The sequence below is a fragment of the Maniola hyperantus genome, chromosome 10, assembly GCF_902806685.2.
Source record: "Maniola hyperantus chromosome 10, iAphHyp1.2, whole genome shotgun sequence".
Taxonomy (NCBI): Eukaryota; Metazoa; Arthropoda; class Insecta; order Lepidoptera; family Nymphalidae; genus Maniola; species Maniola hyperantus.
The window spans coordinates 8095536-8120839 of record NC_048545.1 but is presented as its reverse complement, the minus strand read 5'-3'; the positions used below and the strand labels follow the sequence as shown (position 1 = coordinate 8120839).

Here is a 25304-nt window from a genome sequence, read left to right as displayed (position 1 = left end):
GAAGTCTACCAATATACCTATATGTATGTATAACTATGGCCTAAACCCACTCATGGGTTGATGATGATGATGAAATATTATTATGCTCAGTGCAATCCAGTCTTTAGTAATGTGGCGACACATCTATGCAATAAAATGTGCGGTACCTCGACTTTTACAAATACTTTTACGTCTGATTTTTACTATAAATTATGTAAAAGAAAAGCTATAGATAACACAATAAAAATAAAAAATAAAAAAACTATAGAGAACAATAAACCTTGACAAGGTTTGATTGATATTATTTGTGTCCACTTTCATTAGATGTAGCCCAAGTAAAACTAAAATCACATCAATTTCGTAAACATTTTTAACCCATAGAGTTAAAGTGGCGCGTGAGGAGTCATTTATTACAGACTATATAATTTAATGGAAACATAGAAAAAGTTAATTAGGTACTACGCCAATGTTTTAGGAACTAATTTTGCCATTCTTCTTTATTCTTATCTACAAAATTACCTACATATTTCAATATGATAATTTTCTAACGTCTATGCTTCCTCAATATGAGATTACAAATTCAAAATACTTTTTGAACACAATATTTTCTTGTGTCACTTCAATCCGCTTCAATATACCTACGGATTATTCTTATCCCTAAAACTACCTATACACTAGAAACTTAGAAATGCATTCAAAGTAGTCGCAGACGGTTATCGCAGCATTTGCACTGGAATTCATTGTCAAGATATTATGGGCTTCTTTAGGGCACTTCAACCTTTAATATGTGTCATATTCAACCTTAATGCATACCTGTGAAACCTGTAGAAGTAGCCCTATTGTGACTTTTACTGTTAAAGCGAGATAGCTAATTGCATTTAAGCTCTTATTAGAACGTGACAAAATGATTATGTTTTGTCCTTATCACCGTGGCCACTTTTTTTTTTGTTAGTCAAGATTTTTTGTACGTGAGATCTTAACAAAGGACGTGAAGTGATGTTGACTTAAGTATTTTAAATAAATAATTGATTTGTTTTGTTGTTTTTTTGTTTTTGAAGTTATTGTACAATGGGGGGGTTGCAGTATACTAGGCTACAATAGCCGAGGCGAACGTAAAATAGAAAGAATAACATTTCACAAGTAAGTACTTCTGCTTGAGCGAGAGGGACTGAGGGGGCCACGCTAGTTGCATATCTGTATAGTGTATAATATATTTGTGTTTAGTGCACTATTCAGTATTCAGACATGTGTCCTTAATGCATTGCCTAAAGGTTGAATAATGACACATGTCTGAATGGTCCTATAAAGAAGCCCCTATCTTGACTATGGATTCCAGTGTAAGTCTAAAGACCTTTTAACATATGGATCTTTAGTATCTCTAGCACATCTAGCGACTACTATCATTGAAGTGGATATTCCACGTTATCACAGCCACTGTATAACATGGCGTCCGTAGCATTCAATACGGACTTAACCACATTTTGGGCCAATCCAAAAATTAGTCCAGGTTTCTTACCATTTTCACCTCAAAAATAACGTTTTAGGCCTTAAAGTACAAATTTACTTATATATAATTATATAGTAGAAGTAGATAGTACCTAGTAAAACAACATCATTGGTAAGTACTACTTCGGATTGTTGGATAAGCCCAAAATATGATGAACGTGGTTATATCTAATCTTAAACGCTAAATAAATTCTAATCAACCACAATACTGAATCACTTGACTCTCGATTTCTGAAACTGCGGTGCTATTATGTCGAACATACTCAGTATTTTCAAACCAGTTATAAATAGCTACAATTAGGTGTTTAAACAGTTAAATTAACTTCACTGTTAAGATTTCCGAAACTTCATCGTTATAGATAACACATTATTAGGTATTTGTAGGTGAGGTAGGTATCTACACAAATTTGTTATCGCAACTAAAAATATAAAATTTCATTGAACTCTGAGAATACGTCGCATTTTGCAAAGAATCTTATCATTCTAGAAAAAACTACTGCACCGAAACTAACACAATAATTCATAATAATACCTATTGTACCTATATTTATTGTGACATCATTGAGTACGTACGTCTTTAGTAAATTGATAACCTTTAACTCTTCGAGCTCAACAAGCTAGATACTGTCGAAAGATCCACATTATGTTCGACTCAAGAAAAACAATTAAATTCTTTCATATTTCATACTTTAAAAAAACAATTGCAACAATAATGAACACCGTAGATTAAGAAATCATAGCTGCCCATAAATACTAAATTAATTTAAGTGGAACTACCTTCTTAACAGTCTATTTAGTGGAATTCCCGACACTGCCCACTTTGTTCTTGATCCATTTGTTGGTGCGGGTGAGGATGTCGGGTTGCTGGGACGGATCCTGCCAAGCATCGAGGTTCACCTTCTTGATTTCTTCGCAAGACACGATCGGGTTACTATGGACAAAAGAAACAAAGTTATTTCTCATCAAAACATAAGGAAAATCTTATCCAAAATAATTTTTAGCTGAGAAAATATGCCCTTTATCGTAGAATTCGTTTTTGTTATTTATCACGAAAAATATGTGATAGCCTAGTGGTTAAGATGTCTGCCTTCTTTTTGGGAGGTTGGCGGTTCGATCTTGGGCTCGCACCACTAACTTTCATGAGTTATGTGCGTTTTTAAAACAATTAAATATCACTTGCTTTAACGGTGAAGGAAAACATCGTGATGAAATGTCGTACCAATCCTCCAATCAAGAGGTGCCAATCCGCATTAGGCCAGCGTGGTAGACTATGGCCTAAACCCTTCTCACTCTGAGAGGATACCCGTGCTCAGTGTTGGGCCGGTAATGGGTAGATCATGATGAATGATGATTATGTCTAAAACTAACCAAAGGCAGTTATTTTAGCGTTTAAACTATCGTGAGTGATTTTCATTATATATAATATCTGTCCCGGCTTTACTCACGTGTTTAGTCGACGTTAGCCCGACTAGTTTCCGTCCTTTTTCAAGGGAGTCAGTTCGCGCACGCGTCGCGGTTGTGACTACGAGCTGCGCGTGCCGCTTGAAAAAGGCCGCCGGGACAGATATTATATATAAAGGCAGTTATTCCTCACCTTTCAGAAGGCGGTTGGAACACGTCCTTTTGCACGCTAGCGACGTCGGCGTTGTCGCAAAGCAGTCTGGACAAGGAAGTCCGCCGCAGCTCAACCAGCTGTCTCTTGGAGAAGCTCCCCGCTTCGCCGGCGTGCGAGTAGAAGTACCGGTCGCCGCCGCGAGTGCGCCACAGTTGCTCCTCTGTAATAAGTTTACTGTTATTAGGTTTGTGATTTTTTTTAAATAGAATAATAGCCATTTTAATCATGACTAACATTTCCTTTTTCCCCTCCAACTAAGCGTAAAGCTTGTGCTAGGAGTAGGTACAACTATAGTGCGACGGGTGGGGTTTGAACCGTCAACCTTTAGGATTTCAGTCCGCTTCATAACCGTTGAGCTATTGAGGCTTTGATTGTAAGTATCAAGAAATTTGATTGGGGTACAGTGGGTTCAATAAAAAACTGCCATACCCCTAGTTACCAGTTAAGTTAGCCTGATTACATCTTACACTGGATCATCACTTACCACCAGGTGAGATTGCAGTCATGGGTTAACTTTTATTTAATAAATAAAAAAGCCGGTCAAGTGCGAGTCGTAAGCGCACAAAAGGGTTCCGTACCATCGTACAAGTTATACCTACCTGACATTTCAAGTTAGTGACGGATTGCGCCATCTATACAACAAAATTATATATGTTTCAAGGTGCAGGTATGTTCCTATGTTCCTAAATACGTGATAAACTTACTAATGAGACAAGTAGCAGTGGGCCCCAACAGGGAGACATCGAGAGGGTATTCCGCCATCACTCCCACCACTAAATCGATGTCACTGGGATGCTCGTACAACTCAGACAATTTGCCGACAACCTGCAACACAATTATATTTACATAAGCTTCATTACATAAGTTCACCGCATATCTAATAAGTAATAACATTTTACAGCTGGTCCGTCGCAGAATAACGCGTGAAACTATTTTTGAATTTTGTATTTTTAAGACGGAAACTAAGTATCGGTTTTGTGGAAAATTGAACTACTGATTTTTTTTAACAAGATAAACTTGCGCTTAACGACTATCATCTAAATATATAAAAAGAAAAAGTGACTGACTGACTGATCTATCAACGCATAGCTTAAACTACTGGACGGATCGGGCTGAAAGGCATGCAGATAGCTTATTATGACATAGGTATCCACTAAGAAAAGATTTTTGATAATTCACCCGCTAAGGGGGTGAAATAGCGGTTTGAAATTTGTGTAGTCCACGCGGACGAAGTCGCGACCATAAGCTAGTGCTTAATAAAAAGCAACGGAGAGTTCTAGGTTGGACTTGGAGCACGCTTATCTATTCTCTCCTGCCTTGAACGTGTTTAAGTTTAAAGTTTAAATACGTGGCAGGAAACACTGATGCCGAAAGGACATTCCGTGCCTTAGTGGTTCGTGCGAACTGCGATTAGATTGGATGTCGACCACATAACATTCACGGTTTCTGCAGTTGGGGTAAAATGGTCTACCACAAAACACTGATGATTTAGAGGTATAGGTTTCTTACCTCCTGCGGTATGACGTCCGCGAGCTGCGCGAAGGTAGTGGGTAGAGGCAGACCGCACAGAGCGCGGTAGTGAGCGTAGCCGGGCAGGCCGTGGTCACGCCCGCGCTGGATGTCCACCGCCATCACGTCTAGACCGCCCAGCCAATGCTGACGAAGCTACAACACAATATAATAACACTCCTGAATTCATTAGATTCACTCGCAGTGCATATTGTGACAAGTGGAGGGTAACGGCAGTACTCATCATCATCCTCATCATCATCATCATCATCATCATCATCATCATCATCATAATCAGCCTGTGGACGTCCACTGTTGGACATACGCCTTCCCTAAAGAGCGCCACCACACCCGGTCCTCGGCCTATCTCGCACTAGTAAATTTTGGAGATAAAGAGGGGGGCCGGTATTTTTTCGACATTTTGCACGATAAATCACAAACAATAAAAAATGCATAAAAATAAATAAAAATCTGTTTTACAATTTATAGGTAAAGGCAAAGCCCTTTCATATGATACCCCACGTGGTATAGCCATCTTACTTTAAAAACTGAAAATACTACAATGAACACATTTAATTTTTTTTTTGTGATTCTCAGTTTTCGGATTTTTTCCTTTACTTGCCAAATTTCTACCTACCTACCAAATTTCATGATTCTTAATCAACGGGAAGTACCCTATAGGTTTTCTTGACGGACAGACAGTCAGACAGACAACTAAGTAGTGGTCCTATAGGGGTTTCTTTTTCCTTTTGAGATACGGAACCCTAAAAAGTGAGGATTTATATCTATTACAATGAAAGTTTAGTAGGGCATCGTGCGATGCCACAAGAATAATATACCACACCTCAGGCACAGAATAGATACGAGTTATAGGTACCTAGGTAAATAATATACCTACCTAATAATATAAATAATATTCCTCAGGACTAGGTATGCAATTAGAGCTATCATTATAATATGTATTATTATTCTGTGCTATCGCACCCACACAAGAGACCTAAGTAAAGTAGATAACAATAAACGTTAGTCACCACGTTTCGTTTGTAAACACAACGGATCATGTACCTACATAAATTACTTGTAGGTAGGTACGTACTACGTAGGTATATTATTTACTTATTTCCTTATCTATGCATGTACGCAGTACCTACTTACGTATTACACACTATAGATGGTCTAAGAAATCAGTTTACTTTACAAAAAACCGGCCGAGTCAGGCTCGCGCAATGAGGGTTCCGTACTACAGTCGTTTTTTCGACATTTTGCGGGATAATTAAAAAACTATGATACATAAAATAAATAAAAATCTGTTTTAGAATGCACAGGTGAACACCTTTCATATGATACCCCACTTGATATAGTTAACTTACTTCGAAAATTGAAAATACTAATTATTAGTTCATGACCACAATTTAAGTTTTTTTGTGTGATCTAACCCTAAATTCACGGTTTTCAGATTTTCCCCCAAATGTCAGCTATAAGATCTACCTATCTGCCAAATTTCATGATTCTAGGTCAACGGGACTACAGTACCCTGTAGGTTTCTTGACAGACAGACGGACAGACAGACAGACAACAAAGTGATCCTATAAGGGTTCCGTTTTTCCTTTTGAGGTACGGAACCCTAAAAATAAATAAACAGCTAGGTAGGTACTATTACTTACATCGTCGTCATAGTTTAAGTCCAGTTTCTGGCTTTTCTGATTAACCATTCCTCTGAGAATGTTTTCAAGGCCCTTTTTCTCAGCAAGCAATTCAGGTTTGAAGTAGTTATTCTTCAGGCGGTGTGCGGTTACATTGTTGTTTTCGTCCACAACTTCGACGTCTTGGTCGAGCAAACTATTCACGAAGTGAAATGCGGCGCTCGCGAAGGAGTTGGTGACTGTGGGGTCAATGTCCGAGTTGTAGCCGACGTCATAACTGTCGTACATCTCGTCCAATACTTTTCCTGAAGCAATCGAAATTTGGTTAAAGTTAGGTGCAGTCATCATCATCATCATGATCAACCCATCACCGGCTCACTACAGAGCACGGGTCTCCTCTCAGAGTGAGAAGGGTTTTGGTCATAGTCTACCACGCTGGCATTTGCGGATTGGTAGACTTCACACACCTTTTTTTTTTCTTTGACCTTTTAGAGAACTAGTTTATGGAGAACTCTCAGGCATGCAGGTTTCCTCACGATGTTTTCCTTTACCGTTAAAGCAAGTGATATTTAATTTTAATTAAAACGCACATAATACCGAAAAGTTAGAGGTGCGTGCCAGGGATCGAACCCCCGACCTCCGATTAGAAGGCGGACGTCCTAACCACTAGGCTATCACTGCTTGATAGGTGCAGTAGCCGGCAAGAAATATTGTAAGTAGGTACATAATTATCGACCTTTAGAGTGAGATTTCTACTTTGTCTTAGAGCCTTTCTCTCATACCTATGTGACGTTTTGTTGGTCTTAACGACAGAGACAACGATATACGAAATCTATTTCTAAAGATCGATGTACAATATTCTCTGCCGCGTACTGTAGTTACATATATTATTACGTACAGTCTATAGTACGCGACAGGTCGTGATGGCAATCGGGGTGGGGACGCCCCGCACACCCGCATCCGTACAGTTAGGATACTCGACAACTTACCTTCTCTATAATACCTTTTTTTTTTAAACACATATAGCGAGCAAACGTGCAGGCGGGTCACCTGATGTTAAGTGATTACCACCGCTCATGAACATTTGCAGTACCAGAGGAGCCGCCGATGCGTTGCCGGCCTTTTAGGAATTTGTTGGTCCGCCCCTTGAATGCTCCATATAAATTTTTAGAATAATAATGCACTTGAAGAGTCGAATTACATTTAGGTACGTTCAAATACAAAGTCAGCATAAAGTCAACCACGTTCCGATGTCGTGTTCTGTGAAGTACTATGTAAATGTAGGTAGGTAATATGGGACAAAATATGACACATGAATTGCAGAAAACAACATGAGTAAGCGACAATCACGCCATGTTATTCTCATGATCACGAAACAAAAAGGTGTTATGTTACCCACCTAATCAGTTATAGACTACGGAGTCATTTTAATTGCCTCTAGATTGTCCTAAGATTTTTTACTCGGAAAAATAAAGTATCAAAAATAATTTAATTGAAGCTCAAATTAACTATGTACCTATTAGCTAGGAAGCTAATAAACCGATCTTTATGTTATAAGATTAGATAGTAGGTAATTAGATAAATGTCTTTGCTAACAATAAATCGCACAGATATAATACCACTCCTCTACATTTCAATGTAAAATCCTCCTCCACGTTCACCTCGCACACGAAAGCGCAGCGTCGCAAAACACTCATACTAAGTGAACCGACAACATCAAATGAGTTGCAGGGAGCCGTTGGAATCAGACGAGAGACCTTTGTCCAGCTATGGACGTCTATCAGTTGATGATGATGATCAAAGGGAAAACCAGAACTTACCAGTAAGCGCAGGCATCCAATGCTTGTAAGTAATATGTTGCAGTTCTGCCACAACTATTCTTCTCGCTTCGTGATACAGCTTGTCAGAGTTCCAGCCGGGATTCAGCGACGCCAACGTTCTGGCCACACGATTGTGTTCTCTAACTAATAGGGAGTGAAGGCTGGTTAGCCATGGATGCATGTTTGCACGAATGTCACCTGCAAGAAAACTTATTTGCTACAACAAACGTCAGATTGTCAGATAATAACTATCGGAGAACAATATTTTTTAACTATCACTACCCATATTATAAATGCGAAAGTGTGTTTGTTTTTTGGTTTGTGGTTTGTTGATTTGTCCTTCAATCACGTCGCAACGGGGCAACGGATCGACGTGATTTTTTGCATGGGTATAGATAAAGACTTGGAGAGTGACATAGGCTACTTTTTATCCCGGAAAATCAAAGAGTTCCCACGGGATTTTAAAACAACCACGCAAACGAAGTCGCGGGCATCAGTTAGTAAATAAATAAAAAAGAAAAGAGGAAATAAATTATTTATCTTACCAGTGCTAAAGCAGACACCCGATTTGTTATCAACGAGACACTTCTCGGTAGGGTTTGTTGCCAAAGGAAGCAATTCCTCATTTTCAATGTAAGAGGTCTTCAATAAGCCGCCGGTTAACTCCCGCAGGGCCGCAGCATCGCGACTGCTGGAGCCGTAGATGTGAGAGCCATCCATGAAATGCGTCGCTTGATTCATCTGGGGACAACAATATAAATCGAATTTAGGCTAAAATTGCCAATAATAAAAATCCAGTTCTTGCATTTCACAAAGGCGAGTGACACATGTTTGTGTTTAAGTCGTATCGGTATAAGTAGGTAAGGTACAGTATATGTGTTCGTTTGCGAGCGCTTGCTCGCGACTGATTGGTTCGACATGCACGCGCCACGCACACGTACGTAATGTCCGTGTATACGACGTAACCACAAGTAAAGTTCACTCGCCTTCGTGAATTGCAAGAACTGTACCTATTTACCTATACCTACCGTAGACTTATTATGTACAAGCAACCAATGTTATATGACAAAGTTATGTTAAGTTATTACTTAACATAACTTTGTCATATAACATTGGTTGCCATTGATTTGCTGTTACTCGTCGAGGAGTTCCGTCCTCCATCTCCGAAACTATTCGTCAGATCTTCAATTGCAACATCTCAACAGAACGTTAAAGTAACGTAGTAGTTGAAGTAAGTAGTCGCATATACTCCAGCAAAAAACGAGAGTTGAGCCATTTTATATAGGTAGGTACGTTACGTAGGTACAAAATGGCTACCGTATGGCGTACTGAACCTACGAGTAAATATATATTTTACGTAGTTTAAGAAATTGTTTTAGTTTCTGTGATTTATTTTCAAGTTGAATGAATCGGTATAAAAACATACGGGTTGCATTGTAAGATAACAATAGGTCCTGCAATTGCGTATTAAATACCTTCTGACATCGTAAACGATTTATCATGAGTTTTTGCATTACAATTTATTATACTAATATGCTGCTACGAAATTTGTTTATTCAGTTATTTTTGGACCACTTTATAAATGGTGCTACATTCATTATTTACCGACTTTATTAACAATTTCATAATTTAAAAAGTCAATATTATTGTATTTTACTAACATCAATAAACATCTCTCAACACATGTGATAATGTATACTTAATATACTCACCTATTTAAATTTCGTATTATGAGCGTAATCCTTGTTTAAAAAAAACTGTAACTGGACGATGAAATATAGATGAGACGACAAAGATGAAAAACTATTTATGAGTAATACAATACCTCGGTTTCAAAAACAACTTAATATTTTTATTTAAATAGAAAAAAATGTAGTCTTACCTGTTCAGCAGCGCCAAAGGTGCAGTCTCCACGAAAGGTTGTGACAGATCGTGTGTAATCCATGCAAGTAACATATTCATCCTTGTAGAAAGGATCCAGGTCGGGTACTGAGATTGGCATACAGCTGGGATGCAAATAGCGAGGCCTTAGGTTATATCCCGAGCTGTCGCAACAGCTGATGGTTTGGTCAGTATGAACTGTGGGCAAAACATTAAATTTTTCATTACTATCTACGACACCATAAAATATCAAGATTTTACAGAAATCATCCAAAAATACTCACTTGTCTTACGAACAGGCGTATGCACCAAATCGTGGAAAATGAACTGACTCCAAACAGGCAGTGCAATGGTTTTTTTGTTGTTAGGCACATCCAAATTATTTGCTAATACTGTGCTTACTAAGCGAGCCGATGGCAATTCCTTGTGGCTGAGAGCTCGACGAGGCTGCAGGAAAATCAAAAGTTATAAACGAGTCAAAAAACCTGAATTTAGAAGAATATGCATTTCTTGTCAATTTATTTGGAATTATAAAATTATAGTTACCTCCTCAATGCCATCGGAATATCTGGGATGCAATAGTCTTTTATAACCAGTAAGAGCTTGTCCCCAAGAAGATCGCACAGGATTGTTACAAGAGCCATCGAACGTACGATATCTCGAAGACATTTTGGTATTCCGGCATGTAAACCTTTCCAATTGTGCACATTCGCCACCATAGTCAGTTTCGCGTAAATTCAATGTGCTTATAAAGCTGGCACACTCATCCGTTGCCAAGCCGAACCTAAATGGTAACATAAACTTTACTAAGACATGAATGTTAACATTAAACTTTGATAAGACATGAAATATTTATTAGTGACGACACAATTTACTTAGATAATTAAAAGTTGTTAGAACGAACATTACCTTGAACATCTTGTCCAAATCAGGTTTTGCGATGCCTTTGTAATCGTCATTGAAGATTTCTCATACTTCATTGCTTCAGTAGAAGGATAGCCTTGTATGGCAAGACCCTGAGCCGCAGAACCTGGCATTGGCTTTATCCCTGATGCATCTAAGTTTTCTTCTAAGCGTTCAAGCATCGAAATTGAAAGCTTACTTAAGCTAATCGACTTATTCATATGCAGTGCGGTCACTGGGGGTAATCTCTTCAACATCTGAGCACTTGGGAATGGGAAGTCGTACATTGGTGGCGGGTGACTTATATCTGTAACAAATAATTTAGTTAGGAACAAAAAATTATCAAGCAACTTCAGTTAGTTTAGTCCTTTTAACATACCTGAATGCAAAATCAGATTGAGTGGATATGGAGCGACGTGAGCACCAAATGTCACTCCCGCCCACAGAACAATTCCCAGCAGCACCATCTTCAACATCTCTTCCAATATACTGAAAATGTATCATTCATTTAGTAAAAATAATAACTGTGGCTATTTAAATAATGAAATACCATAAAGAATAACCAACATGTTTCTGCCAAATCTTAATTCTTGCATTCGTTTGGCACGCGTTAAGAATGAACTCGAACTGATGTGGTGTTGTTGCAACAAATACTTTATATGAAAATCCATATTATAAGAGGTTATCAGTAAAGTTCTGGGTGATGTGACCTCAAGATTGTCGGTAAACAAGTGTCGTCACGGTTATGCCGATTCTCGGTCATTAGCGGGACGAGCCCCCGAGCGATTTGCGATTATTAGAAGACATAACAAATCTGAGTAAATAGTAATCACAGGCACAATTTTATCAGTGGAAATTAATAATCCTACCTCCTAATATTATAAATGTGAAAGTGTGGATGTTTGGATGTTTGTTACTTAATCACGCAAAAACGGCTGAACAGATTTGTTTGAAATTTGGAATGGAGATAGATTATACCCTGGATTAACACATACGCTACTTTTTATCCCGGAAAATGAAAGAGTTCCCGCGGGATTTTGCAAAACGAAAATCCACGCGGACGAAGTCGCGGGCATCAGCTAGTTTTAATATAAATCTCTAATCTTTGTTATTATTTTCAACGGTTTCGAGATAGTACAAAGTTCGTGTGACTAGTGGTTATTTATATATGTTCATTCTGAGCAATTAATACTGATTGGTCTTGATATGTGACTCGTGCAGTCATTGTGATGAGAAAACAAAACCGAAGTTTCATACCCTATACTTAACAACTTGCAATATGAAAGAATAAATCGTAATAACGTAACAGTATATAAAATAAAAGAAGGTTACAAACACCAAGCGGAGGGGACAGAATTTTCAGAAATTAAAAACTTCTAAGAAAACCAAGCAATAAGATACGCGGACGGATAGGGATTCGAAAAGACGAAGCAAGAAATTACCTAGGTATGTAGGTATATGATAATATGTAGGTATTATACCTACCTGGGTTATAACTTTTTGGACCTAAGTTCCTATTCGAATTTCGATTCCTTTCAACTTATTGATTAGGATTTATAGCTCATTAGTCATTAGAGAAGTAAGTACCTATCTAGTTGGTTCAGTTCAATGTGGATTTTTAGGGTTCCGTAGTAAACAAGGAACCGTTATAGTTCGTCGAAAAAGTGGTGCAATAAAATTGTGATAAATATTTTTTTTAGGGTAGCTCCCCTACATGTAAAGTGGGGGTGATTATTTTCTCGTCTACCCCATAGTGTGGAGTATCGTTGAATAGGACTTTTAAAAATACTGTGGGTGTGGGAAGATCATTTTTCGATTTCTAGACAGGTTGTAAAATAATTGATGGTAATTGGTAAATAATTGAGTCAAGTGTAGGTATATAGGAACGTGAAAAAATTTACAGCAGTAGGTAGTATATATAATCAATTTAAAAATAAACTATCATAGCTAAGTTGTGACTACGGAATCCTACACTTGGCCGGTTTTATTGTATTGTACATGTAGGTAAATTCATCATAATAGAAGCTTATAGACCACAAGGTTGTACTACGATATCCTTGAAACCTTATTCTATAGACAAGTTATCTTTTTCAATTTACCTAGTTACGATAATTCACCACCTCATTATTACCTGAAGATTAGCGTTCGAATTTCGTAATTTAAGCAAGGTGTTTTTCCTAAGTGTTTTTCAATTTCAAGGTATTCTGTGATTATATATTACCTGTATTAATACCTATATTCTTTTATTTTTAGGGTCTCTTTTTTAAAGCGTTTTTAGGTTTAAAGAGTCTTACATTTTCATGTTCTAAAATTTAAGATGCTCTTAAAATTGTAAAGGTCCTTTTCAGATGTTTTAAATTTTAGATTTAGTTGTTAAAATGTTCAGTTTCATTAGAGATCTTCTAATTTTTTCAGTGTTCTTAAATTTAAGGGTCTCTTCGTTCTTTCAAAATTCCGCGATGCGCCTTCCTACTTGTTCAGTCACCACTTACATCACATCCTTTCATTGGAATAGATAGGTTAACAGTTTAAAAATTACAATTTTAGTAAAGCAGATGAGCGTTTTATGCTAGTTTTAAAACTATTATGATGTATAAATATGTAGGTAGGTAAAAATAAGGTTGCTTAACGCAAACTTATTTTTTCCGATACATTTAATTTTCTGTACCTATAGATCTCCATAATATTCTCTTAACTAAGTAGGTACCTACTTATTTACCTACATAAATATTTAAATACTTATTCTACTAATCTAGCTAATTAAAATTTAAATGTTAGGTATAGAAAAGTATTGAACCGTTGAATTATCATATTAATATTATTACATTGTGTAGTTCAACGCTGTAGGTAGGTACCTAGTTAGGTAGGTAGGTATATTTTGTTATCACTACGGGATAGTTATGTGTTTACAAATATAGGTATTATTATAAATCAAAATAAAATAGATAGAACAGTGAAAGACCAAAAGATAACTTTTGAGCTTTAACTTACGTGGAATGTTCTCCACAACCGGCGCATTCCGACTTTCTTCTAGAACATTTCTCAGGGGTCCTACTGCTAACCTTCGCTTCGTTCAACATCGACTTTCCTTCGATGATCCGTTTAAACAACATAGTAGCAGGAGCAGGATTTGTTGTTTACGACAGTTGTCGCGCTTGTGGCGAATGTTTGATTTGTGTAGAACGATTGGTGACACTCGCTCGAAGGAGCGCTGTTCCATTAGATTGGCAGAGAAGCCAATATCACCTCTACTGCCAAACTTACACTGGAAGTTGGACGAAACCGAATGCCGTATGGACTATGGTGCGTTCAGTGCGCAGCAGTCGAATGCGCCTCGGCCTCGTCCCCTTCCCCCTCTACAAAGAAACTCCTACCACATGCCAATGAAATAAGTTAGCCTATATCCAATTCTATTTTTACTCTATCAAACAATTCATAATAAGTATTATATTGTATTATACTTCAAAAAGTCTCATTTAAAAAAATAGTATTTAGTGCCTAATATAAACTTGTTAGTTTCGATTAGGGTACAACTTAAAAGCCGACCTACATAAAACATAAGTTGTAGGTTTACTGTTCCACGTTACACTGTGGTGAGTATTAGCGAGGAGCATTTATTACCGTGCACAAAATATAAGTATATAAATAGGTAAGTAATAATAATAATAGAGTCTCAAGAATATCCAAAATAACATTGGTTTTATTTTAAAAATGGCTTTTATGTTTGATGCTTTGCGATTTTAAATTTCATTATTATTGTTTCAATCGCATTTATAATTGTAATTCTAAACACTTCAAACCCAGGCAAATTTTAAATTTTCAGTGGTTACTTCAATTTACAATTTTAATGCAATAAGTATTGATTATAGGTACTACTATGCGAGAGCGGTGCACATCCTTGTTGCGTAGAGTCCGGTCCAGCTCCAATGGCCTCCTGAAGGTATTTTCTGACAGGATCGACTGCTAGTACTTGAATCACTGTTGTATGATTCACGTGCTAGCAAATCGATCCTGTCCTAATTTAAATAGTTATAGATATTTTACTAACAAATAGGTTTAAGTTTCATGTAATTACTAACACCAATATGATCCTTTTGTTGATTGAAATAAAAACATTTTATTATTTATTTATTTTTTATAAACGGGGAACGGTTTACAAACCGACTAAAAATAATGTTTGTAATTTGTATCACATTAGTAAAGGCGCTCTAGCACGTGGGGATCGCATGATCGTAGCATGGCGCATGGGTAATGGGTTGCACCTTGCCCCTCCCCCGCTCACCCCGCGCATACGCTATCACGCATCAGCCGCGTGCACAAAAAAGCCGGTTGAAGAATAATGAAATCGCAATTATTGCCGTGAGCAATGATGTTGTTCGAGTAAACGGAACATAGAAATTATGCATTTTACGTAATTAGCTGAACAATAAAATTAAAGTAGGTACCTAGTAGGTAGTCTTCTAGATTACCGAATCAATTATTTATTTTGTTAAAAAAAAATTACTATTGCTATACTATTAAAATATATAAAATTATTATTATTTGCTGTAGTAAAAATTGACCATAATATTATGTAGACCACTACTCTTATCAAAGCAAGAATTATTACTTTATCTCAAGCTCACACAATTAATTTTTAGGGTTCCGTACCAAAATGGTAAAAATGGAACGCTTATAATATGGTGCGCCCGTGTGACTTTCTTCGTCCGTTCGTTTCGTCGTCGTTCGTTTTGTCTGTCTATAACAGTCGATTATTTCAGAAGGTACCTAAGTATCCTAAGGGCCTACAACTATTAAAGCAATCGACGTGAAAGTTGGAATAGTTGTATAGTGGCCCAAATCGAGTGGGGTGATTCAGCGATTTAATGAGATTCAGACTGCAACGCGAATTTCGAGAATATTCAAAATTTTGGTCGAGTCCGGAGTCCGGACCATGAGCCACTAATCTTCGAACTCCTTTGGTTGGTAATGATAATGGTTAGTAAGAATTTATTTTAATAGTACCTACATCCATATTCCATGGGTTAAATATTTTTATATCTCAGTCTCTTATACATTTTTATGTCATTACTTCCATTGAACCATCGATCTACAGGCAATGCATCGGCAGTTCCTCTGGTGTTGCAAATATTCATAATATGACCCGCCTGCACGTTTACTATTTGTATTGAAAAAAAAAACGTTTCACACGTTTCTAAAGTTACCCGTAAGTAACCAACCGTAACTACTGAACGCGCTTTGATTATAATGTTGGCAGCACTGTCGTTCTGTCAAAAAATGTTTCAAAAACTTAAATGTCAAAACAAAAGCGAAAGAATCATCAATCAAAACTTCCTTATAATAATTTTATAAATTGAAATGCTTCGGAGAGTTTAGCCTTTGACTTAATTTGTCTATTTGTGCTTATTTTAAAATTAGTTCTTTTACCAAGTGAATCCAGTCATGGCGTCGCATTTGAGCACAAAAGATCGGCTACTTTCTATAATAGACGACATGGAACTTATCGCTAAGTAAGTATTAAGGTGACGCAGGACGCTCGACCAAACCTATTTGCTTTTCACTTGACATTGTATGAGAAAGGTGAGAGGCACGATGATTTTCACCGAAATCAAGGGTTTAGGAAAAGTATTTTTGAGAAAAAACTACTGAGTTTATGTTTGCAAAGTATAGTTATTTCAACTAATGAATAAATAAACTATGTCTAATGTTAAATTTCTTTAGAATTTTCATACTCCTAATCTTACTTATTTACGTCCAAAGTTGTCATAAATTTAGTGTTAAAATATGAATCTCTTGAGGCTCGTAACTTTAAAATCAATATTATTTTCAATGTTTCATATATCAATAAACCTAGATAATGACGAGATAAATCGATATAATACTTAGTTTTGAGCGTACAGTATCAAATAATGTAGTAATTACCCTCCTACGTTTGTATGAAGAAAGCTCCGTCCTGAGCCCTCTTAATACATAATATTACTCAAGAACAACTTCCACGCAGTTATAAGACGCTTTTGAAATGTATTATCGCATTTCAGGGAGATAATAGAAGTGTCCATAGCCCCAAAGCCTCAAAAACTCTCCGCGGCAGACCACGCACAACTGACTGAATTGCTTCTATCGAAAGACGCAGAACTGAAAAAGACCTTGGATTTAGCTGATGAACAGGCCACAATACAACAGAAAATGAATGAACTTAAAGCCGAAGTGGACAACAAGGTTGATACCAATCACTCATTGTTATTACCTACTATGTACTTACAGACCAAACTTTAACCACATTGTATATCGTTATCATCATCAACCCTTGGCCGGCCTACTGCTGAGAACAGTTCTCCTCTCAGAACGAGAAGGATTTTGGCCATAGTTCACCAAGCTGACCAAGTGGAGATTGGCAGATTATACACATCTTTGAAAACATTATGGAGAATTCTCAGCATGCAGATTTCCTCACGATGATTTCCTTCATTGTTGAAGAAAGTGATATTCTTCTTCTTCTTGACGCTCTGGGCTGGTTTCTGCACTTAAACGTTTCCGTCTGTTGTGCGTAGTGATATTAAATTTCTTAAAACCACTAGGCTATAATACTTAATTTTATAAAACTGTAAAATGCTTTTAGGATCAAGACATTTACCATTTACAAAGGCAGTTAAAAGATGCTGAACAAATATTGGCCACATCTTTGTACCAAGCAAGACAGAAACTTGCTTCGATAGTTAAATCCAGAAAACGACCAGTTCCATCTGAAGAACTTATCAAGTTTGCACACAGGTATTGATCTTTGATTATCTCAATTCTCAGGTTACTTTGACTTGGCCTGTACAGTGTGACAAGGCTATCTTGGCGTGTGGCGAAAATTGGAACTAACGTTGCCGTTAAGTGTCCCCCTGGTTCTTGATTGAATATTGTAAGCCTTTGTTCTCCAACAGCGCCCCCCTGTCAATGTCATTCAAGTGCCAAGAGAGCCTAGTCTCTCATTGAGTATCTATCTTGATTTAATTAACTTAAAAGTCAGTATCAGTATTATAATATTACAGAAGTGTGTATTTAAAAAAAGAAAATTAGCCATTTAATTATCTCAGGTTACTTTGACTTGACCTGTACAATAGATATTTGAGTACCTATGTTTTTATTATAAACCTACTAGCTGATGGCAGCGGATTCGTCCGCATGGATTTACATTTTTCAATATCACGCGAGAACTCTTTGATTTTCCGGGATAAAAAGTAGTCTATGTGTTAAACCAAGGTATAATCTATCTCCATTCAAAATTTCATTTAAATCCGTTCAGCAGTTTTTGCGTGATTGAGTAACAAACATTCAAACATCCACACTTTCACATTTATAATATTACATATATATAATAGGATGTGTAAATGTGGTGCTAGGAGTGAGTATGAGTATATTGCAACGGACAGATGAGGTTTGAGCATGAAGTAGAATTAATGGAGAGTTCACTTCCTCATCATCACTATTCCACTTCGACTTACCAATTAGAGACAAGATCAGGCCCCAGATAGCGGTAGATAAGGTTTTGCTTCAAGTAGATATTACGAGTAAGGAACTGAAGTATATCATATCATAGATTCATAGATTTGACCAATAATTTGAATTAAAAAAAAATAGAATGAAGGTACTGTACATAGTACATACAGAAACTAAACTAACTTGACAGATCTAAATCTAGTGCTATCCTTTTCTGCATTAAGAAAGGGATAGCAATATGTTTAGACCTGTCATTTTAGTTTAGTGATTGTGTATTGGCCACAATTTCAAACTGAAGTCCTATTTTGGTTAATCTAATTATTCTAAACAAGGTTTTTTTTACTATTGTACAAATGATGCAAAAATAAAATGTTAACATTAATAACAAAATATTATATACTTACCTAGGATAAGTGCATCAAATGCAGTGAGCGCTCCGTTGTCCTGGCAGCCTGGAGATCCAAGACGTCCTTACCCCACAGACCTGGAGATGAGACTGGGTATGCTAGGCCGCCTCTGTGATCTGCCACTAAATGGTCACACACCCTCCACACTGAACGAACTGCATCGAATAACCACAGGAGGAGGTATATATCAATCAATTTATTAATCATCTGTTTAAATAAAACTCTTATGCTAATATTTAGGTTTTCCCTTAATTATATTTACAAGAACTACTAAGTTTGATAACTACCTTGCCAATGCATATCTATTACATGCACCTTGGACATGATCCAAGAAATGTTATTCTGATGAATCTTATAAACTAAGATTTAATATTTCTTTTCAATAAAGACTTCCTCAACATGTATTTATAAAATCTATAATTCATTGTTATTAGTCATTGACTATTAATCATTTTCCATGTAAGTAGCAAATGAACTTTATTTACCTACCCATACATACACACTTAAATTGTAATTTAAAATGTTTTACAATGGCCCCGATTCTCTAGTGTCTCTCTAAACTAAATTTAGAGTATCTGCATCCTTTTCTTTTTACTAGTGCTAAAAAAGGAACGGAACATGACTTTCACATTTAAAGACTCTAAATTTTAGTGCACAATACAAATTTAAACAGTAGGTTCGCGAGTGCGTTCTAAAATCACGGGTTTTACCATCTAAAAATTAAATTTAAAACTGTCAAACTGTATCTGTCCTTTTCATATTACATTAGTAAGAAGAGCATGCGAATACTCTGAAATTAGGTTGTGCTCAGAATTAGCCACAATGTCTGTTTTCTTACTTAAATCACTAATGCAAGCATTTTCATTAGTTTAGCATTCATAAAAACTAATACACACTTGGCCAGCGTAGTGAGTGATACCCGTGCTCAGTAATGGGCCGGCGATAGGTTGACAGGATGATGATAAAGGTTAGGAGTTAGCTATCACTACCCATATTATAAATGCGAAAGTGTGTTTGTTTGTTGGTTTGTCCTTCAATCACGGCACAACGGAGAAACGTATTGACATGATTTTCTGCATGGGTGTAGCTAAAGACCTGGAGAGTGACATTAGGCTGCTTTTTATCCCGGGAAATCAAAGAGTTCCCACAGGATTTTTATAAAATCTAAATCCACGCGCAGCATCAGCTAGATAGTGGTACTGATTCTGAGCACAACCTAATTTTAGAGTATTCGCATCCTCTTCTTACTAATGTAATATGAAAAGGACAGATACAGTTTGACAGTTTTAAATTTAATTTTTAGATGGTAAAACTCGTCATTTTAGCGCACAGTCGCGAGCCTACTGTTTGTAGCGTGCACTAAAATTTAGTCTTTAAATGTAAAGTTCATGTTCTGTCCCTTTTTAGCATTGTTAAAAAGAAAAGGATGAAGATACTCTAAATTTAGTTTAGAGAAAGACAACGGAATCGGTGCCACTACCCTTATTATAAATGCGAAAGTGTGTTTGTTTGTTAGTTTGTGGGTTCGTCCTTCAATCACGTCGCACCGGTGCAACGGATTGACGTGATTTTTTGCATGGGCATACATAAAGACCTGAAAAGTGACATAGGCTACGTTTTATCCCGGGAAATCAAAGAGTTCCCAAGGGATTTTTAAAAACCTAATTTCACGCACCAGCAGAGTATTTGAATATAAATCCTTTAGTTCCAGCATCGGCAAGCAACCAATTCACGTGGCATCCGTCCGGCGAACTGCACATGTCGGTGGGAGGCGGCAACTCCGTCGCCATCGACGGCCGGAGCAAGGACGCGCCCCCGCAGGAAGATGTCGAAGTCATGTCTTCTGATACCAGTTCAAGCTCAAGCAGTGACTCACAATAGTATTAAGTACTTGTGCTTGATTGATGCAATTAGACAATTATTAAGTTCTGAATCAATAGGTGGAAACCCTAGTAGATAAGATAATCATTGTTCCTAGAATCAATACTCAATGAGTACACAAGTATGATCTTACTGGTTGATGAAATCTTAATTATTAAGAACAGAGGCCCTTGTGTTTCAATTTAATGTGAACTCATTTAGTATAGAACTAGCTTATTCTCGCGACTTCGTCCGCGTGGACTACACAAATATTTACATGCAAACCTTTGAACAGGTTGAAATGGCAATCGCGGTATGAGGCAGGGGGACGCCCCGCACCTCATCCGTGCTCGCCCGCACCGGTTTAGCGCGGGGGCTGTGCGGGTGTCTGGGGCGTTCCCTCCGCCATCTCGACCTGTCGCGTACTATAGATATGTCTCAAGAACGTGTCTACCACGTGTCTACAAATTTCTATTGAGTTAGATTGTGTAATATTTAAATGAGAACCAAACTACGGTTGTATGAAAAGCGTTTGGGAGCGCGCTACAGTTCCTTCTCTTAATACAGGGAGAGAGCCAGTGCGTGCTAGATCTTCGTTATTTTATAAAAGCTGAAAGTTTCTCTGTCTATTGTCCTCAACACAGGAAAGAACGATCAGCGGCTATGAACTTTGGATGATGGTGGATATAACAGGTACCAAAGGTGTATAAAATTACTCCCCACTTTAGTCAAAGTATAAAGTGTATTTTTTTATATTTTCTTTATAATTTGACGAAAGTGGGGAGCAATTTTACACAATTTTGCTACCTGTTATCTCCCTAAGCCACCATGATCCAAACTTCGTAGTCGCTCATCGATTCCTTTCTGTGTTGGGGACAATATGCAGAGCAACTTTCAGCTTTTATAAAATAATGTCTGGCACGCGCTGGCTCTTAGTCCATAACATGCTGTGCCCCGTTTATCTTGATATCTTACACAAGGGGCTCACTTGCCATTTTAGGGCCGCATCGATTTTCTTCTACTATATTCAAATAAAATTAAACTGAAAGAATCTATTTTGCGATTGCGGTCTAAATGCAAGATACGTAACCGCATAGTAAGACTGGTTTAAGTGTATGATTTTTAATTTAATTAAATAAATGTATGTTAAATCAAAACTCTTTAATTTCTTTTTTATTTTGTAAAATCTTCATGTTCATGAGATGTTCATCATCGCCATCGTCCATAGATAAAATATGATTGGTCGTTCCTTGGGTCGTTCGTTGTCGGAGCGTAGCGAATGAATCATTCTAAGCCTTGTGGATGAATCCACGATGAATCTCTATGTTCTAAGCCAATGTCACATTATTTACGCATTATTTGGACGATGGCGGGACGAGGGAAACCTGTCAATAATTTACGACGTTGCTATGTAACAATGTCATTGTCATGGATATAAATATTTTGAATTTATTGAAAGATCTTGCTTTGTGATAAATCTGCTTTAATAAAATAAAAATGGGAGAAAGAACGCCAGTTTCAACAGAGGAAACGCTAGTTCGATATGATAACCCAGTATTAGTTACAAAGCAACCAGAAAAAGTTGTACGTAGACTTTCATTATGAAGCGTTTTAAATTTTATTTTTATCAATAAGCCTACCTACCATATTTTCTACTCCTTATTAATTAAAGTGCTATCTGTTTCTCTACACATAGTTTGAGATAGGTAGGTACGTGGCGCGGTGCGGCATTTTACAAAGCGCGCGACATTTACGTGTCGCCAACACAAAGTCTAATACCTTACAGGTAGACTGATTTACGCGACAGCGAAGCGTCGCGCGATGGATTAAGTATCGCGCAATGCGGTCACACACATAAAATATGCTCTCCACACATTTCTCTACAAAGCAGTGCCCAAGTGTCGCGTACGGTGTAGCTTTTAGACCATCTTCTTAGCTATTACCGCCTACGAGGATGGTAGTTTTAGCTAAGCAGTAAATCGTCAGTTGTAACTTCTTAATCCTCTCTCTCTCTCTCATATTTAAGACATTGCCAGCGGCTGGTGCAGCCGCCACTCAACCATGTATTCCAACTGAAGCCAAACGGGAAACCGAAGAAATTCTTAATGCCATTCTGCCTCCTAAAGAATGGGAAGAAGATGGGCAGATATGGACTCAAAAAGTGAGTAAAGTACCAATACCCGCTTAACCTATTTATTTAATCACACTATCAGCATCAGCAATCTAAGCTCGATCTTTCTACCTGCGACATCGTCGGCAGTGCACGAGGGTCTTCTCCAAATTTCGTTGAATACTGATTTATTTCTAGATTTATAATACCTATAAGTAAATAGCTAGGCTACATGAGAGGGCGTTTTTTTACTACCACGGAAAATAGACTACATTATAACCAGGATTTTATAACCAGAGTTAGTAATTTGTGATAATCCTTCTAGCTCTTAAAAGGATCAAATCTTATTTTTTTGTATCATAGATATCGTCGACGCCAGCCACTAGATTGGATGTAATAAATCTTCAAGAGATGCTAGATACGCGTCTGCAACAACGGCAGGCAAGAGAAACAGGAATATGTCCCGTTCGAAGACAACTTTACACCCAGTGCTTTGATGAACTCATACGACAGGTACATAACGATGGCTCAATTTATGTCTTTACTAGTAAATATTTTGTTAGGTAAGCAAAGGTGATAAGTCAAAACTTCTTTTATAATAGTTTAATTATAATTTTAAGTAATCTCTTTTGGCCTTCTGTTATACCTAGATTTAAATTTAAATAATAATTATGTATTTACGCTGTTGATTACTTTCAAATAAACAAAATAAACAAAAATAAACAAATAAAAAATAAGGCGCAAGAGCTGCAAGAGGCGCAGTTTGGACTTAGAAAGAGGGAACTAGGAAGTGACATCAGAAGCATCGTGGGCGCCGTTAAAATGCGTGTTGAGTCCGTCACCATTTTTTCTATGCGCCCGATACAAAGAGCTCTTGTAATTGACTGCACAACATTTTTGTGGTCAGCCAAGAATACCGGCCCAATTGAGAAGACTGCGCCGTCGCAAGCGTTGTTAATTATTTCCTGATTGAACCCTCAGGTAACAATCAACTGCGGTGAACGGGGCCTCCTTTTGCTGAGAGTGCGCGATGAAGCGCGGATCACAATGGAAGCGTATCAAACACTGTATTGCAGTTCCATTGCATTCGGTATGCGAAAAGCTTTACAGGTGACTCGGTTCATTTGTTTGATAAAAAGTTACTTAGCTACTCAAGTTCCTTTAAATACTGTTAGGTACCACAAGTTGAGAGCACGTTAAGCCGTTGGTCCCGGATATTATCTAACCTGTCATAATAATTGTTAAAACGTAGTTTCGTAACGTAAAGTCGAAATCTCGTTTTCTTAGTCGAGCTGTATGCGAAAGGATTTCGGAACCCAGCGCGATTGTGATTAATAGAAAGGAGTCACGACCCTCAACAATAAGTTGTGAGTAAAGACTTGAGACATAGAAAAGACTAGCTTTTCTCGAGACCGCGCCGCTTGAATTTGTGTAAATCCTTTCTTAGTTGGGGTCAAATATTTTATAGAAGCCCTATTTAAAGTTTCTAGATCCAGCGGTTTGGGTTGAGCGTTGATATATAGCAGTTAGTCAATTTCTTTTGTAATATGAAGATTTCCTTAATATTCCAAGCAGTTAAATGGTCTTAAAACATTTTTATTCATTCAGTCGGAACAAGGTAAATCAGACCTTATGGATCAAGTGGCAAAGTTGGAAACCGAACGCTCCGCTTTGGAAAAACAATGCATGGAGTTAAAACAGAAAACTGAACAGCTAGAGCGACGCGCGGCCGAGTTGCGTGCGGCCGAAGAGAAACGACACCAAGAAGAATTGTTAGCCTTGAAGAAAACTAACGCGCAGCTAAAGGTAAGCCACCCTGGTGAGTTTGTGCGCCTTGCCCCCAACTTCTCTGTTAAGAGCGGTAGCTATACGCGGCGCGTCAAGTGCCAAAAATAAAATGTATGAAACAAGCCACATCACTCGCGGCTTGGCGCCGCTCTAGTTCCCAATTTCCGAATCTCAGGCGAGTTCATTACCTGCTCTTTTTATTCAAATAAGCTTACAAATGCTTTTGAATCGTCAAAAAATCTACCACTGGTTCGGAATGCTCTTCCTATTGAGAAGAACTAGCAAGAAACTCGGTGGTTGCTCTTATAAAATATTTTTACAATATTACACAGAGCCTGAAGGAAACTTATCCAAGGTGCAATACAAGGAACTGCATCAAAGCGTTCACTTACGTTGCGCTCTGTAGAACACCCATACGTGCCTTGCTGGTGCCGTCTATGTCGCTGCCGCCCCACGCTTGCGACAAACAACAAACAGCGAGCATCGGCAAACACCATAGCTGGTTTGCCTGCCAATCGGAACGCTCTAAAGCGTTGGAAAGCATATCACCCGTCCACACGCTTGCCAAAGCTTGACGTTTGTCACAAGCGACCATACGCCTTTTTATTTAGTTATTTGTTAATTTAATTTTGTATTTATCTTTTCAGGCACAACTAGAAGGCATTATTGCTCCCAAGAAATAATATTGTTTTATTTATTATTTAGCCTTTAATATTTGCTATTAGGACGATTACGTTAAAGAATTTATGTTCTACGATGTATTAAGTATTATTCAATAAAGATTTTTACAAGGCATTC

General features: G+C 37.5%; 3 protein-coding genes across 8 annotated transcripts; 2 read left to right on the top strand and 1 right to left on the bottom strand.

The window, feature by feature from the left end:
- Positions 1–1577: 1577 nt before the first annotated feature.
- LOC117985775 (salivary peroxidase/catechol oxidase-like) lies at positions 1578–18887 on the bottom strand. 3 transcript variants are annotated; one of them, XM_034972571.2, is made up of 13 exons: positions 18746–18887; positions 11236–11345; positions 10863–11163; positions 10500–10737; positions 10238–10400; positions 9955–10151; positions 8618–8813; positions 8073–8270; positions 6274–6557; positions 4610–4765; positions 3805–3925; positions 3080–3260; positions 1578–2416 (listed from the first exon to the last, which is right to left on the bottom strand). In XM_034972571.2, the coding sequence occupies exons 2-13, from the start codon at positions 11330–11332 to the stop codon at positions 2275–2277; spliced, it is 2274 nt and encodes a 757-aa protein (XP_034828462.1). In that variant the 5' UTR covers positions 11333–11345; positions 18746–18887; the 3' UTR covers positions 1578–2274. The 3 variants fall into 3 exon arrangements, with proteins under 3 accessions (XP_034828462.1, XP_034828460.1, XP_034828461.1); XM_034972569.2 differs by lacking the exon at positions 18746–18887 and adding an exon at positions 13848–14140; XM_034972570.2 differs by lacking the exon at positions 18746–18887 and adding an exon at positions 11424–11564.
- Positions 11996–25289, top strand: Dnali1 (Putative inner dynein arm light chain, axonemal Dnali1). 4 transcript variants are annotated; one of them, XM_069501645.1, is made up of 7 exons: positions 11996–12302; positions 14726–14796; positions 22635–22769; positions 23082–23231; positions 23700–23828; positions 24327–24524; positions 25154–25289. In XM_069501645.1, exons 2-7 carry the CDS (start codon positions 14734–14736, stop codon positions 25187–25189), a joined length of 711 nt encoding a protein of 236 aa, XP_069357746.1. In that variant the 5' UTR covers positions 11996–12302; positions 14726–14733; the 3' UTR covers positions 25190–25289. The 4 variants fall into 4 exon arrangements, with proteins under 4 accessions (XP_069357746.1, XP_069357745.1, XP_069357747.1 ...); XM_069501644.1 differs by lacking the exon at positions 11996–12302 and adding an exon at positions 14328–14449; XM_069501646.1 differs by lacking the exon at positions 11996–12302 and adding an exon at positions 14328–14505 and having other exon boundaries at positions 14726–15833.
- Positions 16182–21711, top strand: MED4 (mediator complex subunit 4). The gene is made up of 5 exons (XM_034972579.2): positions 16182–16366; positions 16895–17075; positions 17476–17627; positions 18750–18928; positions 20454–21711. The coding sequence occupies exons 1-5, from the start codon at positions 16299–16301 to the stop codon at positions 20627–20629; spliced, it is 756 nt and encodes a 251-aa protein (XP_034828470.1). The 5' UTR covers positions 16182–16298; the 3' UTR covers positions 20630–21711.
- Positions 25290–25304: the final 15 nt, after the last annotated feature.